This window comes from Silene latifolia, chromosome 8 (assembly GCF_048544455.1).
Source record: "Silene latifolia isolate original U9 population chromosome 8, ASM4854445v1, whole genome shotgun sequence".
NCBI lineage: Eukaryota > Viridiplantae > Streptophyta > Magnoliopsida > Caryophyllales > Caryophyllaceae > Silene > Silene latifolia.
This window is the reverse complement of record NC_133533.1, coordinates 197,071-216,966: the sequence shown is the minus strand read 5'-3', so window position 1 is coordinate 216,966 and position 19,896 is coordinate 197,071. Positions and strand designations below refer to the sequence as shown.

Genomic DNA, 19,896 nt, shown 5'->3' with positions numbered 1-19,896 from the left:
GTTCGACGAATGCTGGTTAATGGCATACCGACACCCTTAAATGTCTTCCGTTGCTACTCAAATTTTGCATGTCCACTTTATCTGACCCGAGAAACTTTCTGCATGATTTCCGGAGAATTTTGTTCCGGGATCCTAGCATCCCGAAAAACCGTGTATTATATACTTCAATTTGAGTCGTTCGGGAGATCGTACCGGACCCTCTTTCTTTTTCTCCCTGTTTTTCAATCACGCGTCCGAGATCATTTCAGGAGTTATCCTATTCGATTTCAGCATCGTATAACGAGTATTAATACATTTTTCACGATTATCCGAGGTTCGACGAATGATGGTTTATTACATACAGGCACCACCAAATGTCTTCCGTTGATACCCAAATTTTGTGTGGCCGCTTTATCTGACCCGAGGAACTTTCTGCGTGATTTCCGGAGAATTTTGTTCCGAGACCCTTGAATCCTGAAAAACCGCGTATTATACACTTCAATTTGAACCGTTCGGGAGATTGTACCGGACCCTGTTTCTTTTTCTTCGTATTTTTCAATCACGCGTCCGAGGTCATTTCTGAAGTTAACCTATTCGATTTCAGTCTCAAATAACGAGTATTAATACATTTTTCAAGATTATCCGAGGTTCGACGAATGCTGGTTAATGGCATACCGGCACCCCCCATGTCTTCCGTTGCTACTCAAATTTTGCGTGTCCGCTTTATCTGACCCGAGGGACTTTCTGCGTGATTTCCGGAGAATTTTGTTCCGGGACCCTGGAATCCCAAAAAACCGTGTATTTATTCACTTCAATTTGAGCCGTTCGGGAGATCGTACCGGACCCTGTTTCTTTTTTTCCCTGTTTTTCAGTCACGCGTCCGAGGTCATTTATGGAGTTAACCTATTCGATTTCAGCCTCGGATAACGAGTATTAATACATTTTTCACGATTATCCGAGGTTCGACGAATACTGGTTTATGTACCGGCATCCCCAAATGTCTTCCGTTGCTACTCAAATTTTGCGTGGCCGCTTTATCTGACCCGAGGAACTTTGTGCGTGATTTTCGTAGAATTTTATTCTTGGACCCTGGAATCCCGAAAAACCGTGTATTATATACACTTCAATTTGCGCCGTCCGGGAGATCGTACCGGGCCTTGTTTCTTTTTCTCCCTGTTTTTCAATCACGCGTCCGAGGTCATTTCAGGAGTTAACCTATTCGATTTCAGCCTCGTATAACGAGTATTAATACATTTTTCACGATTATCCGAGGTTCGACGAATGCTGGTTTATGGCATACCGGCACCACCAAATATCTTTCTTTGCTACCCAAATTTTGTGTTGCCGCTTTATCTGACCCGAGGGACTTTTTGCGTGATTTCCGGAGAATTTTGTTCCAGTAACCTGGAATCCCGAAAAACCGTGCATTATATATACTTCAATTTGAGCCGTTCCGGAGATCGTACCGGACCCTGTTTCTTTTTCTCCCGGTTTTTTTTTATCACGTGTACGAGGACACTTCAGGAGTTAACCCATTCGATTCTAGCCTCAGATAACGAGTATTAATACATTTTTCAATTTTATTTTAATTTGGTTAAATACTTTTATCTACTTTTGTACAGGAAATTTATATTATCTTTTGTCCTATCTACTCCCTCCGATCCAGACAGATGTAAAATAAGCAAAAAGCGGTTATTTAAGAAAAGGTGGAAAACTGAGGGATAAAGTAGGAAATATTGATTGGGGCCACATGAGTTTAGGTGGATTAAATATGTAGTTGGTGAGTGGGTGAGTGGATGGTAAAATTATAAATAGGTAGTGGATATAAGGGTAATTTAGTTATTTTTCATGCCAAATATGGTATGTTATCATTGGTGTGGTTCATCCATTTTAGGTAAGTGTTACCATCTGTCTGGATTGGAGGGAGTATTTCCTAAAGCTTGTATTTTCTATAATCAATTGAAAAAAAAAACTATTTTTAATAATATAAATAGATATTGCTTTGAGCTCAATATAAGTAGTTGATGGTTGGTGAATTAAGTAAAATATTAAACAATTGCTTAATTGTAGAAGAAATCTGCAACATAATATACTACTCCCTCCGTACCACACCAAAGGTAACGTAGGGAAAAATGGAGTATTTAAGAAAATGTGGAAAAAGTAAGGGTAAAAAGGGAAAAAATAGGTGGGGTATGTAATTGTGGGTTTAATTGTGGATTGATAGGTGGGGTATGTAATGACATTTTGTGTAAATATCAAATGGGTATAAGGATAACTTGGTAATGTTATGGGCCAAATAAGGAATGTTACCTTTGGTGTGGTACGTCCGTTTATAGTAAGTGTTACCTTTGGTCTGGTACGGAGGGGGTATATTACACTAGTAGCTTTACCAATTCAGCTAGTTGAACAAAATCAAAGATACAAATAAAAAAAATGGATAAGTGGAATAGCTACAAAAAGGATAAGAGTAAATTTTCCATAAATTTTAAATTTCTAACAATTAATAATTACTCAGATTGGAAATAAGGGGGTGTTTGGTTGGGGGAGTTAGAATGGAATGGAATGGATTTAATCCATTCTAGTGTTTGGTTGAGCCATTTTGGAATGGAGTTAGAATCCGGATGGATTCTAAATCCATTCCAACCCCCTCTAATCTCATACCCAACCTTTAACCCAATATTCTAACTCCATTCCATAATATTTAACATTTCATTCCATCCCAAAATTCAACCAAACAATATAAACCAAGTATGGGGTTTAGAATCCATACCACAATGGTATGAGATTCCAATCCAATCCATTCCTTTCCTTCGAACCAAACGCCCCCTAAAATCGTTGATAAATTCAAAAACAGAAGAAGATGGTAACAAATAGAGGGAAAAAAAAAAGAGTCATAAAAGAGCAAGGAGTACCAATCGTTGGTTGGCGCGATGGTAGCGTACAAAATTGCGACTTGGTAGGGAGGCAACGGATCGATCCCCCACAACTGCGATTGGGAGGGGTTTAAATACCGTAATCCTTGGACACGCCCCGAAATCCGGATTAGTCGGCCCAATGTGGTTCGGATTACCGGATGGTTTAGACCAAAAAAATAAAAGAGCAAGGAGTAATTCACTCAACACAAACACAAATCATGTGCCGATGTTAAGCGCACAATTAATTCAATCACGTACACTATATATCAGTTAACCTACCCTTGTTGTCTATTAAGTTGTTTCGACATCATTTACAAGTTTAAAACGCTCATTTCTTTTGAATTATTTACACTTCATTTCTTCATTCATTTCAAACATGCCTTCTAATTCTACCGCTTCCTCATCTCTTCCTGCTCTTACCTGCCTTTTTTTCATTTTCTTGGCTCATTTTTCTGGTATTTCATTTCTTTAAATTGCCTCCTTATTTTGTTTTCTATTTCTCTGTTTTTTTTTTTTGTATAATTTTAGTAGAAGCTCCGCGTACCTGGTAGATTCTAGATATGTATGATTGCACGAGATTTACATTATTTTTGCAAAATGTGACCTGAATGAAAATTTATGTGATGGATGTTAAAGGTTGTGTTTGTTGCTCGGACTGGTGTGTGGCATCAAATGAAGCACCGGACTATGTGATCCAAAAAGAATTGGACTGGGTATGTCTGTATGGGAGTGCATGCAATAGGATCAAACCGGACCAGCCTTGTTACGAACCCAACAATTTGAGGGCCGTGGCTTCTGTAGCCTTCAACCAGTACTGGCAGCAAGTTAAGAATGGTGGAACTAACTGCAGCCTGTCTGGTGCGGCCACTTTGGTTCACACTGATCCTAGTAAGTCATCTGCTTCCTCTTTCAAATCCTTGTTTATTACTGTACTCCATATATATATACATTCCTTTTCTTGATCCTTGTCTTTTGCTCCTTGTCACAGGTCGTTCAAATTGCAAAATTCCCTGCGTTTAGCCGTGTATTCACTTGTGGTTCTCTCATTCCCAAATATGGCCGATTTGTAGTTACTTGCAATTTGTATTAGACAATTAAGATTTTCAATCATATATGCAGAAGAAATACATTCTATTTTGTCTCTCCTACACCAACGCAGCTTACTCGACTGTGATGGATTTCAATACATTAATTCTATAATCAACGGAAAAGGATTTGATTAGTTTCACACAACATTTATTGAAGTTATATGTACATAATCAAGTAACATGAAGTAGATATCAAAAGTGCAAAGTAGTTCACATACTTTCTGACTCAATGTATGGTTTTCCATACTAAAATACTGAGTATTACATTTTGAATTAATTAGCAAAGTTAATTGTCGACATTCAAAGTCTAGGAGTCCAATTTTTCTTACCAATCGATCCCCAAGTCTTTTGATAGGTACAACTTGTCAACATTCCGAACTACAGCATCCACTGAAGTTACGTAGCTTTGCATATAAACCTTGGCTGTGTTCTCTGCACAAGACAAATATATCACAACATAAGGACATCACCTACACAGGCAGGACATGTCCTTGGAATCTATTTACTCAATAATTTTCATTATTTCTACAAGTTTCTCTTCCAATCTGCAAATCTTATCCTAATCTCTGACGGACCAACTAATTCTCAATACGCATTACAATTACAATTTACAACATTACACGCAATGAGTGATAGATACACAACAAATGGTTTTGTAGTATTTCGTTGGAAAGCAACCGACTCAACTGTGTCCAAGCCACAACAAATGGCTATCCACTGCTTAAAATCATTCTGAACGTACTTGTAAAAATGACAAAACTACTCTCAAATTAAATTTTAGATGGTAATAAAAAAAAGGATGACATACCATCCTCATTAAGCTTCCTTAGCAACTGTGCTTTAGTAGGTAGAGCATACATCCCAGCAGCAACAGCTTTTCTGATTGCCCAACCATGATATGGAGCAAATACTTGAGAATAAGCATTAGAAGCTGCATCTTTCAAAGAGTCCCCCCTGCAAACACCAGAGTGTTTTCAGCAACAAATAGATACAAAATGGGGGGTAGGTATTGTCCGAAATGCATGGTGAGATGTAACGCTTTTCCATCCCAACATCACTTCTAATAATAGCAGCTAACCCATGTCACTTGGTGAGTTATTTGCATGCAAATTAGCCTAAACGTCATTTCCAAGTAAACAACTAAACAAGATTAATTTAAGGTTGCAGTCTTGCAGGTTACCACCCTGATAGTACCAAATGAATCCCCCGAAGGATAGAAAATAGAATGTTAGCAGTTGGATAGTATGTTACCAGTTACCACTAAGTATGCATAAGGTAGAAGTTGGAAAACACGGGTTAAGGATATTTATTAGCAATCAACTATTTTTAAAAACAAACGAACGTTGAAGGTATTGACATGAACAGCAATGACAATACCTCAAACGTTGAAGGTATCTAATATACTTGAACGACAACAAAAATGCTCCAAACGTCTATGGTCAGTTAGCCTCGGCCATGTATGTTTTAGAAGAGACTGTTTTATATACATCATTTTAAAAGATATTGACATACTGCAAGTGTGGCATTGTGTCAATTAAAGTTGTATGAGTAGAAAACAAAGACAAAGATAGATATAAAAAGAGGATAAAGAGAAAGAGAGATGTAGATACTCAGTAAGAATGATGTGCTCAAAGAGTACTTTGACCATGTCAAGACCACGCTTAACTCTCAAAAGGTTTCTGGTGTGGCTACCAGGTTTTTGTACAGTTTTAGCTTGGATGTCTTGCTCCAACACTGCTTGTAACGTAGAAATAGAGCTCGAGGCGTCACAAAGGTCCTTAACCTGTTTAAAAATCATACAAAAATGAAGTCGGGAGTGTTGGGGTTTGGCTTTAAGAAGGAGTCTTGGTTTATCAAATAAAAGGAGGCAAGGTTACCTTAGCAACATAGTCCCTCTCAGCAAACTTAAAGGCAATGCCAAGACAACCAAACAAGGGGGAAACAAGGGTACAAGCATGGGAAAAGGGAGCAACCGCAAGAAGAGAGTCATCCTGGGAATTAACAGTGAGTGCCAGATCCTCGAATGCTTTAGCTATCTCCCGCAATGGCTTATTCCCACCATCCTCGGCCATGGTGACACTGGTTAATAACGTTGAAAATAAGGACAAGATACTCACTCTAAACTAAAAACAACACATTTCATACATGTAAATAAGCCATTAAGTAAGCATGTAAATTTAGTTTCACTAATGCAACCTCATTTGAATCAAAAAATGATTTTGCTTAATTAACAGGATGCGAGTTGATGCCTTTATATTAGTTTCTATGTCTTGATTGATTTAACACAAAAATAAAATCCAACTTTATCAATTCAAAATGCCATCAAATATCCAAATAGCACAAGAAAATAACGTAATAATCGACTCAAAACATAGATAGATAGATGATGATGATGATGATTCAAGGATGAAGATAGCGCAGACGATGATTACTCAGAAGAAGTGAGAAAAAGTAACAAGGGAGAATTGAAAAGAAGAAGAGATTAAGAAAGCGTACCCAAAATTAAAGGAATATTGAAATGGAAGCGATCTTATTAATACTCGTATCAATCAACAACAGAATGTGGTCTGGTGATTTACTGAGTTGATGTCCTCATGTCCCTAATGGAAGCTTCAACCAATCTCAATTTCTCAATCTTCACTGCTTTCCTTTTTCCTTTTTTTTCTTTGGAAACAAACATTCAATCGAATCCTCTTTGTCTAGGATCTATTACCATTTACGACCGACTTTACAAGTACTAATTTATTTTTAAACTGAGTTAACTATCATTCTCTCACAAGTTGTAAAATATCTTTAATCAAATGTATAAACAAAATATTCTTAGTAATGGTTGATATGGCTCGTACTCTAAATAATCTATTAATAATTCACCTAAAAGAGGCCGGGACGGTTAGACACATACCCAAATATATTAGACTTGTATTCACCTAAGTTAAACGGACCTAAAATGATTGATTTTTTTATCAAGTCAACTATAGAGTATGTTTGGCCTAGTTTCAAAAAAATGAGTTTCTATTTTTTCAGTTTAATTTTATAAAAGTAGTTTTCAAGAAGTTAAAGCAGCAAATTGATGCTTCTATTTCTATGGGTAAAAAGAAAGCATTTTTAGTTTTTGAGAATTTATTATTAACTTTTAGATATATAATGTGTTTGGCCAAAAAATATTTTTAAGCCCAAAAACATTTGAAAAGTTAGACAAACACACCCTAAATTGTGGAGAGTTAAGTATATGTAAAGTGCAAGATTACAAACTTAAAGAGTTGTTCTAACTTATGCACATTAATAAGAGCAATAACAATAGTGGTTCTTATTCTCGGAGTTATCAATAAAAACCCAAAATAAAAAGTTATTCTATTGCAACTACAAGGTTGTTCTTAATTTTAAGAATTAAGTTCTAAAATAAGAACTTGGTTGTTTATACATGGGAATTTGGAGACCAATAAACATGACTTTGAAAATTGTGAATACCAATTACATATTTACTATTTTCCATTTAAAAACTTTATAAAAATGTTATCTATTGTGAATAAAAGTTCTTAAACATTGGAATTAATGAAATGTGAAATGACAAGATAAGAACTTTATGTATAGTTCTTCTATTGTTATTGCTCTAAGTCGACCCAATTACAATTAATCGGGATCAAGTTGTAAGTGGTAAATAGTGAAACATAAATACTATTAGAGAATATATGAAGATATTATTAGAGGATACGAAGTATTAGTTAGGATATTATTTAGAAATAGATATTATTAGAGGATATTAGTTAGGATATTATTTAGAAATAGATATTATTAGAGGATATTAATTAGGATATTATTTAGAAATATTCCTAACTAATATCCTCTAATAATATCTCCATATATTCTCTAATAATAAATATGAACCGAAATTGAAGCACGTAATGCAAAGAGAGTAAAAAAAGGAGGAGGGTGAGGCGATGGTATGTTAAGCGTATGAGAGCAACGAAAGCAAGTGAAGGTGTGGGACTGTGGGTTTATTAAGTGTGTTTGGTGGTTGAGAATGAATGATGAATGTGAATGAAGATAAAAGCGGTGCGATCCTGATGAATGAATGAATGAATCCAAGACGTGACCCTCAAAGACCGACACATGTGCTAAATTCCACTCACTACTCACTTAGTTAGAGTAGTAATCTAATACGGAGTAACTAATAATAATGTGATCAGTCATTGTTCACCAACCTTTCGTACTTTATTATTATTATTATAAACACACACGTAACACTGACCTCAATCCTACTTCACAAATCACAATTATGGAACTCCATATCTATCTATTTGGGCATACTCGATCAGCTAGCTCTACTTACGGTACCTCCCTTCCCCTTAATTAATATTACAAGAGGTACGCATATATATGAATACATTGTACTCCCTTCATTCAACTCTACACTACACATATATTATTTACATCCATTCAACTTCACACTACACCTTTCCTAAAACGCAAATGAAAAAGACAATTTTATCCTAATTCCAACAACTTATTTACATCAAATGTCATTGTTGGCCCACTTTATTCCACCATAAAACCCCACATTTATATTTTTTTAACATTTTTAACCCCACCATTCTTTTTCCTATGTACTTTTAAACGTTTTTTTAATCCATTCCTTAATACCTGTGCAAAACGCATAAGGGTAGTGTGGAGTTGAATGGAGGGAGTATGAAATTGAGAATGGTTGGCAGGACAAATTAATAAGTGAGTAACAAGTAATGGGCTTCCATAATAAATAGAGACTCGTACCACAACTCACATAAGTACTACTCTAGAAGACCGACTTTAAATGAAGTTGATTAATAATAAATGATATGATCACACCATTTTCTTTCTTTCCTTCTTGGGACGAGGAACTGTTTATGTAATTAATTGTGTACTTATAAGAGTAGTAAATGACACTTGTACTTCCCCATATCAAATCTCCAACTCTTTGATTGCAATGCAATGCACACTTTAATCATTCATTTCCTCCCTTGTTTCTCTTTTTTTTTTTTTTTTTTTTTTTTATTCTACTCTACATCTCCATCCATACTTTACTCCTTTTATTTAAAATGTATTTGTCAATAGTTATTTATAAAGCAATTGTAAACTATTAACTACAACTGTTTGAAAAATATTATTTCACTTGTCTTTATAAAAACTAGCCTGCCTTGTACTTTTCACTTGTCACCTCACCTCTTCTTTCTGTTGCTGGTTGCTGGTTGCTGGCTGCTGCTGCTTTCAGTTCCTCAACTTTACTTGTACGCTCTTCTCTACTTCATTTTTTCAATGTCATCATCCTATGTACTGTATGTATGTACGTCTTGTTGTTGTCAAAACCATCAATTTGTCATCTTCATGTTATCAGTTTGTGATTCTCATTATTGGGTCCACACTATTTTGTTATTTGAATGCTTAACTCCCTCCCAACTCCCAATATATATATATTATATATATTATTCTGCATGGATCTGCAATTGCCTCCAAAGTTTGCATTAATTTTCTAGTTTTGCTTGATTATATCCATCATATCAATCAAATATTTTGAGTTTGTCATATATTGTTGATTTGATTATTTGTCATATATTGTTGATTTGATTATTATTGTGTAGGTGTAGTACAAGTGTGAATGTGATGATGAGTAGTCCAGGGAATGTAGCAGTCTACCATGGCAGCTGTAGTAGTAGTAGCAATTCAAGAGTTTCTGAAAGCAGGCTTAAAATAGCAGAGTTGGTGTTAAGGATTTTGATATTGGGTTTGGGTGTCCTTGCAACTTCCCTTATTGTGTCTAACACTCAGGTCCAACTCATCTTCTCCATCAAAAAGAAGGCTAAATACACTGACATGAAGTCTCTCGTGTAAACAACCTTAACCCTCACAACTCATATCTATCACCATCACAATTCACACGTACACGTCGTCTTTGCTGCTTTTGTTAATTGCATTTTCTGTAACAGGTTCTTGGTCGTAGTCAATGGGATCGTTGCTGCCTATTCCTTGCTACATATACTCAGATGTCTTACAGGAATCGCCACAGGGACCATTCTCTTTAGCAAACCTATAGCATGGCTCATCTTCTCCGGCGATCAGGTTTACATACTTGATACTTGCTCTTTTTCTGCTTATGTTCTTCTACACTAGGATCCTCATGACAAAATTTGTTAGCAGAATCATACAAGTGGGCCTTTAATTTGTGTGTATTTGGTTATAGGTTTCTTATTGATATGAATGACTAGAAAAATTGAAATGGGAATTCTTTGCATCAGTAATAATTTTCAAGAATAGTTGGGTTTTGTGTACCTTTCTGCTTTCTTCTTCTTGTCTCTCAACTAATCAAATGTTGAGAGTGCTGCTACTGTTTTTTTGTTGTAAGAGCTAAAGACATGGTCCACAGCCCGATCAAGTATTCGTCCTGTTCATTTGCTGAAGCAACACCTAAAAAACATAGCAGTGGGTCATTAAGAATTTAAGATGCAAGTATGTTACTGACTGGAGTAGTTTTGAGTTATTGCAGGTAGTGGCATATTTGAGTGTGGCAGCTGTAGCAGCAGCAGCGCAATCATCCGTGCTTGCAAAGTTTGGGCAAACCGAATTGCAGTGGATGAAAACTTGTGACTTGTTTCAAAAATTCTGCAACCAAATTGGAGAAGGAATTGCAGCTGCAATGCTCCTCACTCTCTCCACTGTCATTCTGTCTTCTATATCGGCTTATAGCCTATTTCGCTTGTACGGAGGGCGTAAAGGGAAGAACAATGCTAGATGGTAGACTACTCAAACTAAGATTATCTACACCTGCAGTATTAGCCAACTCACGTCGTATTGGGATCTTTAGATCACCAGGAATCATGTCATTAATGTATGCTATTGCTACCCGCATTTCTGTAATTTGGCCAGTATAAAAAGGTGCCATTTGTATTGCTCTGTCTATCCCACTTGGGTTACAAAAATGAAATGTTGACAAAGATGAGAACCAAACAAAGATACTCCATTTGCTTTGAATGTCTCTCTAAGGGAGGAGTGTTTTCTACAAACTCAAAATTCGACTTGTAAAAGTAAAACCACACTGATGGGGCATATTCTGCACCGCTGACCAAGTCAAACATACTGAGCAAGGTCAAAGATGTCCACAGCAAGTCAACGACTTAGACAACCTAGCCGATGCCGCCCATCGGCCTGTCAACCTGGGTCCCGTGACGTGACAACCGCCCGGTAGGGACACATATCCGCGTACTCATATCCAAGACCTCTCGGCGGTGAGTCAACAGGCCCGCCGGCCGCCATAGGTCCCTCGGCCGAGGGGTAGATCAGTCTTTCCACCTGCTAGCCACTTGGCCACTTGGCCACTACGTGACAAAAGGTGAAGTCTATAAATACTCCTCAACCTTCATTGAGGAAGGGATCCAATCCAGAAACGCACAACTTGACCTAAATACACTATTCATCTGGTATAATCTTCCTTATCTCTCTACAATATATTCCTAGCCAATTAGCATACAACTTATACATCTAAGTTTACTGACTTGGGCGTCGGAGTGGGTACGCTTGGCACAAAGCCAAGCCCTCAGTTCGTTCATTGTTGCAGGAGAGGCCGAGAGGAACGATTAAGACCAAGGGAGAATCCAACTCAAGACATCATTCAACAAGCCACGGGTGGTAACTATACTTGCTCTGGAATTACACCCGGAACAATTGGCGCCGTCTGTGGGAAGAGACACTAGAAGCTAGTCACATTCATTCCCAAACAAAAAAAAAAAAAAAAAAACAACAAAAACCCACCCAAAAAGCTGAGAAGATGTCGAAACAACAAGACGCAGTCGTGACCGACGAAACCGCGTTCCACCAAGATGATACCTTCAACCATTCTGGAGTCGTGCAGCCCTCCACCGGCGGGGTAATCCAACCGGAGTTCGGGATGCCAATAATACCAGACACGCCGCTGCCAGCCAACCAGGTCACCATCATGGGGCACGTGGTTGACATAGCAAAACTGAAAATGGTCCTGGACCTAATTAGTAATACGTCTGCTCACACTGTCACGCCGACAAGAGCGGCGGAAACTGTCCAGAAGACCAGGGCCCGAAATGTGACTCCGAGAAATTTGAACGGAGCGCTAGGAGAAGCTGACCCAGCAAAATCGCCGGGGGAGCCCAAAGTGGGCGTGGTAGACCTAAGTCCTTCCCGTACTCATGGGAGGACAGCGTCCCCGCAACACGAACGAGGCATACCCCAAAGGAGCCAGAGGAGTCCGACTCAGCAGAGTTGGAGAAGAAGTCCAAGTCGAAGGAGCCCCTCCCGCTACGAGGAGAGGAGCCGGGTTAGGAATGCGAGGAGCCGATCGCCACGTGCCATCCGGCATGTGATCAGACAGCCCCTCAGCGCCTACGTCCTAGAAGTCCAGGTGCCAACTAAGCTCAAGTTGCCGCCCATATCATACAAAGGGGAAGGCGATCCAGCCGACCACGCTGAGGCTTTCGAGTCTCACATGTCGGTATGGGAGCACTGGAGCAGCCCGATGAAGTGTGGTGCCGAGTTTTCCCAACAACGTTGCATGGGATGGCTCAAAGTTGGTACAAGGGGCTTCCCGACGGCTCGGTGTACTACTACGCCGACCTAAGGGACGCCTTTTTAGCCCAGTACTCTTGCAACAAGAGAAGGGCCGTGGAGACATCGGACCTCCTAACTATCAAACAGGAGGGGGGCGAGTCTCTACGAAGCTACATGAAGAGGTTCGACGGAAAGGTCCAACAGATTCGAGAGATTAATCCCGAATCGGCGGCCTTCGCGGCGATGAAGGGCCTCCCAAGGGGAGATTTGAAAAATGAGCTCATCAAGTGCGGAGGCCTGGGCTTGGATGCCGCTAGGAAAATGGCCGACCAGGCCATCAAAGTAGAAGACTATCACAAGACGTGGTTAGGCCCCAACGAGGCCGAGCACTCGAAAAGAAGAGCGCGGGAGGGCAACCACGATGAAAGACGCCGTGACAATAATAGGTCACGGTCGACAAATCGCCAGAGACGGGACTCGACGGGCGCCGGGGAGTTCGGGAGCGTACTACAAAAACGGTGCGGCAATCACACCCCCTAGTCGTGTCGGCCGCCGAGGTATTCGCTCTGAGCAAGAGCGAAGGCCGGAAGTGGGAAAGGCCCCCTAGGCCGAGGAGTGACGGTGACACGAGCCAATATCGTGAGTACCACGGCCACACCAGGACACTTAACCAACGATCGCCGACATCCGAAGGATGCCATTGAAGAGCCGATCGGAAGGGGAGCCTCGGCAAGTATGTCGCCAAAGGCCGAAACCGAATGCCGGCGGGTCAAACAACAAAGAAATCCGTCTTTGAACGGATAGGAGTAATCCATGTTGTCATCGAGGCAACGGGAACGATGGGTCCGCTCATGGACACAAACGGCAAGAATCGGATGAGCCATGTCGGGCCGTCAACTTTGTGCCCAACACAGCCACCCCCGCTCCCAAAATCCCCGATATGACTATCGGACAGGCGGACTACGAGGGAGTCATTGCTCCTCACAGCGACCCACTCACAGTCCACCTGAACCTAGCCAACCATTTGGTAAAGAGGTGCCTAATCGACACGGGCGCCTACACGAACATTATGTACAGAGAATGCTTTCTCGGCCTCGGCCCGAGAGTCGAAGATTTGAACCCCGCACCAACCCATTTGTACAGCTTTTTCGGGGGTCGGCCTGGTACCCCTGGGGTCGGTCGGCTGCCGGTAAGGTTCGGCGAGGAACTGCGACCAGAACGTTATGACCGATTTTATAGTCATCGGCGGCACATCTGCCCACGACGTCCTCATAGGCCGGGTCACTTTGAGTGAAATCCAAGCCGTAATATCCATCCGGGCCTTGACATTAATATACGTCTCGGACCGGGGGGAAGCTCATAAACTCACCTCGAAGAACGAGAAGGATCCCGGCGTATGGGAGATACACACCGACGGCCCTTCCACGACGGATAGCTCGAAAGCCAGCGTCGTTATCACTAGCCCGAACGGAGATGTGTTTGAGCACGCCTTGGAGCTCACCTCCTCGACCTCAGACAACGAACGCAAGTACGAGGCAATGATAACCGGAGTCAGGCTAGCCAGAACCGCCGGGGCAGAACACGTCGTGGTAAAAACAGACTCGCTCTCATTGACCAACCAGATCAAAGGAGAATACAAGGCTCGGGACTATAAGACGACGAGGTATCTAGAGAGGGTGAGAGCCGGCGCTTCAAAATTAAAATCCTTCCGATACAAAGACACTCCCTGTGCCCGAGCACGACCGAGCCATTAGCATGGTCGAAGGAGCAGAAACCGAAGAGGTTGAGATTGACCAGCCGCACCGTAACCATCGGTACCAACCCGGAGCCAAAATTCGAGCCAAACTCCTGGACTCGCTAAGGGAAAACAAAGACGTCTTCGCCTACTCGGCGGCCGAGATGCGGGTGTGAGCCGGGAGGTGATTATTCACAAGCCGAACGTACTCCCCACCGCTCGCCCTATCACAAAGAATGAGGAACTCCTCACCGAGAAAGACGAGGCCATCAAAGCCGAGGTAGACAAACTACTTACGGCGGGCTTTATTATGCCTTGCACCTACCCGGAGTGGTTAGCCAATGTTGTGATGGTAAAGAAGTCATCGGGGGCATGGAGAATGTGTGTAGACTTTACCCAACTTAATAAAAGCATGCCCCAAAGGCTGTTACCCGCGCACGGATAGACGGCTTAATCGATGCCACGGCAGGCTACACCATGCCGAGCCCGCTAGACGCCTTCTCGGGATATCACCAGGTTTTCATGGCTGAGGAAGACATGCCCAAATGCGCATTCATCACCGCTAACGGCACATACATGTACAAAATGATGCCGTTCGGTTTGAAAAACGCCGGCGCAACGTATACAAGGCTAGTGGACAAAGTGTTCCAAAACCAAAAAGGGCGAAACATTGAGGCCTACGTCGACGATGCTATTGTAAAAAGCAAGTCCGACAAACGGCGAACACCGCCGATTTACACGAAACATTTTGTTCACTAAGGAAGTACAAGATGAAGCTCAACCCAATGAAATGCAACTTCGGTGTCCGGGCAGGTAAATTTCTCGGTGTACTTGTCAGTGCCAGAGGCATCGATGCAAAACCCTACTTCGACGCGCACCCCGTGACGGTCCTAACCGATCAGCCGTTAGAGAAAGCTTTGGAAAAATTCGAGCAATCCGGCAGGCTCATCAAGTGGGCAGTGGAACTCTCGGCTTCGGCATTCAAGAGTACAAACCAAGACCTTCGATAAAGGGGCAAGCACTTGCAGATTTCCTGGCCGAATGCACGTATCAAGAAGAGCCAAACCCAGGCGTGTGGGAGGTCTACACCGACGGCTCCTCCACGACGAACAGCTCAGGAGCCGGCATCCTCATCATCAGCCCAAACGGGGACGAGTTCGAGTACGCCTTGAAATTCACCTTCTCGGCCTCGAACAACGAATCCGAATACGAGGCGGTGATAACCGGGGTCGAGCTAGCTAGGGCTGCCGGAGCAGAGCACATTGTGTTAAAGACAGACTCACTGTTGGTTACTAACCAAATCAGAGGGGAGTTTGAGGCTCGGGACGACGGAATGGTAAGGTACCTAGAAAGGGTAAAGGCCGACATAGCGAAATTGAAGTCTTTCCAAATCCAATGCGTTCCCAGATTCGAGAACAACCGGGCCGACGCTCTCTCCAAACTTGCCAGCTCAACCATCAAGAACGTCAGCCGAACCGTGCTGGTAGATATCCGGAATGCGAAGAGCATCACTGAGATCGACGGCATGGTGGGCATCGTAGAAGCCGAGACAACGTGGATGACTCCGATAATGAAATACAAACTTACAGGTGAATTACCGGAGGGCCGCAATCCCTCGGCCAAAATAAAACGGATCGCCGCCAGGTACTTAGTGTTCGAAGGAGAACTGTACAGAAGGTCCGTAATAAGGCCACTTTTGAAGTGTGTCGGTCCGGCCCGACGCAGAGCGAGCATCGACAGAGATTCACGAAGGCATCGTGGACACCACATGGGGGCAAGAACGCTAGCCCACAAAGCTCTACGAGCCGCTACTTCGGCCCACCATGCTTCAAGATTCCGAACAAAGACCAAGAAGTGCACGAAGCGTCAGATGCATGCCCCGGTAATACACGCTCCCTCCAGGGACCTACAACCGGTGCTCAGCCCTCTTCCCTTCGCACAGTGGGGGATGGACATGCTAGGACCATTCCCAACAGCCTCCGGAGGAAGGAAATTCTTGATCGTCGCTGTTGATTACTTCACCAAATGGGTCGAAGTCGTAGCAAGCGATGCGAAGACCAAGACCACGCCGCCGTCGAGAAAGGTAAACTGGGAAAATGTTATAACCCGTTTCGGATTACCCCAAGTTATAGTATTTGACCACGGCCGAGAGTTCGGAGTGACACGATAATGAATTGGTTAGAAGAGCTTGGTATCAAGTTTGCATACTCCTCCGTCCGCCACCCACGAAAACGGACAAAGCGGAGGCGGCCAACAAAACGATCCTCAACGGTTTGAAGAAGACGGTCGAAGACCTTAAGGGAAGGTGGGCCGATGAACTACCCGGCGTCCTATGGTCCCTTCGAACCACGGAGAAAGAAGCAACGGGGTACACCCCTTTCCACCTAGTCTACGGTTCCGGCGTCCTACCAATTGAAGCAACGGTGCCAACATTCGAACGGCTACCTTCACCCGATTGAAAATGAGGATGGCACGAAAGCTTCCTTAGACCTGGTCGAAGAAAGCCGAGATACAAAGACGCCTCAACTTGGCAAAGTATATCAAAGCCGGATGAAAAGAGCCTACAATGAAGGGTCCATAAGAGGGATTTAAAAGTAGGAGACCTAGTCCTAAGGAAGTCGGCTGCCACCAACAAAGGAAGTATTCATGGTAAACTGACGGCCAACTGGGAGGGTCCCTACAAGGTGATTGAAGAGATGAGACCGGGCACATACCGGTGACACGGACATGGGAGGTGTGCCTTTGATGAGCCATTGGAACACCGACAACTTGAGGAAATACTTTGTGTAGCGGCGGAGGTGTCCAAATCCATTGTGGACACCCCAACGCATGATCATAGCAAACGAATGAATCACCCAACTTTTCCATCGAAGTGTTTGTCACTCAAAGAGAAGAATCGCTACCGAGCCATTAACCCCGATTACCTCGGCCTCAGCCGAGAGCGACGGGGACACAATGACCGGTACACTAGAAGAATCGCTATCGAGCCATAACCCCGATTACCTCGGCCCTAGCCGAGAGCGACGGGGACACAATGACCGATAAGCGCTATCGAGCCGTAACCCCGATTACCTCGGCCAAAGCTGAGAGCGACGGGGACACAACGACCGATATGCTAGAAGAAACGTATACTCAGTGCAGTTGAGACGCGAGTCTGGCGGTCAATATGCCTACAGTTACGGCCCTAGACGAGAGCGACGGGGACACAATGACCGGCACGCTAGAGGAAATGCTAAAGACGTTAACACAGTTGTGATGCGCGTACTAACTGCCTCGGCCATGCCGACGGTAAAAACAAAGGCACTCAATTAAAACAACGCAAGAAGACAAGTGAAGAATAATATGATCAAAGCCCCGGCCAGAGCCGAGGACCCAAAAGATGAAACTCCATTAAAAAAATAATAACTGCAAGAAGAGTACAAGCGACGGCCGTCCCCATAAGGATAGCCTAAAACTCTACCTACCAAAGTTTTACAAGAAGCAAGGGAATAAGGAAACAAAAGGGTACAGCCTTAGGATTTGAAGCGCCAAAAGATGGCAGGGAGAGAAGGCTCAATAATTGGCCCCCGAACAGCTAAAGCTATCCGAGACGCCGGGGGAGTCTGGTGACGACCGCCCGTCTCCCTATGCCTGTTGATTCCCTCCATCAGCAGCAGCAGCAGCAGCCTCCTCGTTGGCTGGCTCAGACGAGGGCTCGACATTTTCAAGCACCTCAGCTACCTGAGCCACCTTCGCCGCCTCCGTCTTCTCTGCAGCCGCTGCCTCCGCAGCCTCAGCCATCTCGTCCAAGAGCTTCTCAAATTTATCCCACGGAAAGGAACCATCGGGGACGACCCTTTTTATCGCCTCCCTAGTCGCCTCCTCGGCCTGGTCCCGGAATTGGGCGCACATTTTTGGGAGAAGTTCATCTTGGAGCATGGCAATGTCCTTCTCCCTTTGAGAAATGACAGCCTGCGCGTCCTTAAGCGCCTCCGCCTGATTGTGGAACTGATTCTTCCACTTTTCCCCCTCGGCAACCGCGGCTTTATGAGCGTCCTTGTACCTATCCCGCTCCTCCATCATCTTGGCAGTAGCGCCATCAGCTTCCTCAACTTTGGCCCTCTCGGCCCCCAAAGCAGCCTTCTCAACCTCCTCCCGCGCTTCTTGGCGTAAAAGAAATCCAGTTTAAACTTCGCGGCCTCCCCCTTTGCGGCAGAGAGGTCAAGTCTAAGCTTCGCCATCAGCGGCGCAGCTTGGCCCATGGTTTTCTCCTGCTCCGCGATATAGGAGCCGGCTTGTTGGGTCCACTTCGCCAGCCTCTTATACATTCTCAGACCCTCCGCCACAAGCTCGGAGGCAGAGATGTTCTGAGCGGAGGAGTCAACAATGACATTTCCGTCACCCGCCGTCTCGATAGCCCTCTCGGGCTGCTTCCCTGATTGCCGTTCAATAAGAACGGCGGCCGCCGAGGAAGGATCTGCAAAAAATTTGCACAAAGCATCCATGTCACCGTGCATTGACACATCAGAAAGCCGGTCGTCTGGGATGTCCAGCGAACCAGCCAAATCCGAACCACAAGTTAGATCCGTACCAGTTTGGGCCCTTTTTGTTCGAGGGCCGGATGGATCGGTTTTCTCCCCGGCAACAACGGAAGAAGACGGTGGCTCTTTCCTCTTCTCCCCAACAACGGTAGAAGCAAGCGGCGGCTCCTTAGCAATGGTCACCGACCCCCCGGTAATATCAACGACCTCCACAGGTTCCCTCTGAACCACGGGGTCGAAGAGGGAGGAGCACGACGCCGCCGCCGCCGTAGTCGCAGACCCTCTTCGTTCTCTTTGGCACGCTCCGAGAACCCTTGCTCGAGCCGCCACCGGATCCACCCCTTTTAGCTGCTTATCCATGAGCTCGTTGGGAGACGGTCTGCGATCGCGCAATTCAGCCGTAGGATGCCGCACAACTACCTTCCCGTCCTTATCAAGGCCTAACCGCTTCAAGGTACTCTCGGACAGATCCTGGCCAACCCGGTCTGCAAAAAGAAAACCAAACAAGAATTACACGACAGGAATAGAACATAGCTCTAAAAGTCCAAGAAAAAAAAAAAAAAAAAAAAAAAAAAAAAAAAAAAAAAAAAACAGAGCATAACAGTAAAAAAAATAGGCCTCACACCGACCCCACTCACCCCGGGCCGAGGGCGGATGAGGCCGACGTGACCGAGCAGCTCATCTTGAAGAATAATCCGAGTCTGGGGCAGCCATCCCTTCTCAAAGATCGAACATTTGATCGCCCGCTCCTCATCCTCGCAAGAGGAACCTTCGAAGCGTCCATTTTCACCTTACCCGGGAGGTACATTCCTCATACTCTTCCGGTTCTCACACCGCAAGTAAACAGGGCTCTGGAAAGACGGGGCAATGGGTAATCCTCCGCACTTGGACATAAACCCACCGCCGTTGCCGCGTCTTTGCGGGAAGTAAGCTTGTTCACGGAAATATAGCCTCGGCTCCGTCTCGACGCCGTACCACCCCACCTTACCAAAGAATTGACGGTCGAAGGCGTGAAGTCGGCGGAATAAGTTGACCGTCGGGATCTCCCCCTTAAAGAGACAAAGCCACACAAAGCCAACTATCGTCCTCATGGCCAGCGGATGTAGTTGGGCCAC

The 19,896-nt window shown here is 43.8% G+C and overlaps 2 protein-coding genes and 1 long non-coding RNA gene across 3 annotated transcripts; 2 read left to right on the top strand and 1 right to left on the bottom strand.

Annotated features, from left to right (window-relative positions):
- The first annotated feature begins 3,076 nt into the window (after positions 1-3,076).
- Positions 3,077-4,004, top strand: LOC141595902 (uncharacterized). The gene is made up of 3 exons (XR_012522332.1): positions 3,077-3,349; positions 3,531-3,782; positions 3,883-4,004. It is a non-coding gene; the product is annotated as an uncharacterized LOC141595902 (long non-coding RNA).
- Positions 4,005-4,028: 24 nt separating this feature from the next.
- Positions 4,029-6,857, bottom strand: LOC141595901 (accelerated cell death 11-like). The gene is made up of 5 exons (XM_074415856.1): positions 6,479-6,857; positions 5,860-6,061; positions 5,593-5,765; positions 4,791-4,936; positions 4,029-4,414 (listed from the first exon to the last, which is right to left on the bottom strand). Exons 2-5 carry the CDS (start codon positions 6,052-6,054, stop codon positions 4,308-4,310), a joined length of 621 nt encoding a protein of 206 aa, XP_074271957.1. The 5' UTR covers positions 6,055-6,061; positions 6,479-6,857; the 3' UTR covers positions 4,029-4,307.
- Positions 6,858-8,845: 1,988 nt separating this feature from the next.
- On the top strand, positions 8,846-10,961 carry LOC141595899 (CASP-like protein 2B1). Its single transcript, XM_074415854.1, has 4 exons — positions 8,846-9,243; positions 9,595-9,840; positions 9,940-10,072; positions 10,497-10,961. The coding sequence occupies exons 2-4, from the start codon at positions 9,617-9,619 to the stop codon at positions 10,746-10,748; spliced, it is 609 nt and encodes a 202-aa protein (XP_074271955.1). The 5' UTR covers positions 8,846-9,243; positions 9,595-9,616; the 3' UTR covers positions 10,749-10,961.
- Positions 10,962-19,896: the final 8,935 nt, after the last annotated feature.

Bases quoted from the DNA above. Each gene is read 5' to 3' on its own strand.
- LOC141595899 (XM_074415854.1), top strand. From the start codon at position 9,617: ATGATGAGTAGTCCAGGGAATGTAGCAGTCTACCATGGCAGCTGTAGT. The intron at 9,841-9,939 runs GTAAACAACCTT...TTTCTGTAACAG, and splicing joins ACTGACATGAAGTCTCTCGT to GTTCTTGGTCGTAGTCAATG. The intron at 10,073-10,496 runs GTTTACATACTT...GAGTTATTGCAG, and splicing joins TCATCTTCTCCGGCGATCAG to GTAGTGGCATATTTGAGTGT.
- LOC141595901 (XM_074415856.1), bottom strand. From the start codon at position 6,054: ATGGCCGAGGATGGTGGGAATAAGCCATTGCGGGAGATAGCTAAAGCA. The intron at 5,766-5,859 runs GTAACCTTGCCT...ATTTTTAAACAG, and splicing joins AGAGGGACTATGTTGCTAAG to GTTAAGGACCTTTGTGACGC. The intron at 4,937-5,592 runs GTATCTACATCT...TGGTGTTTGCAG, and splicing joins GAGCACATCATTCTTACTGA to GGGGGACTCTTTGAAAGATG.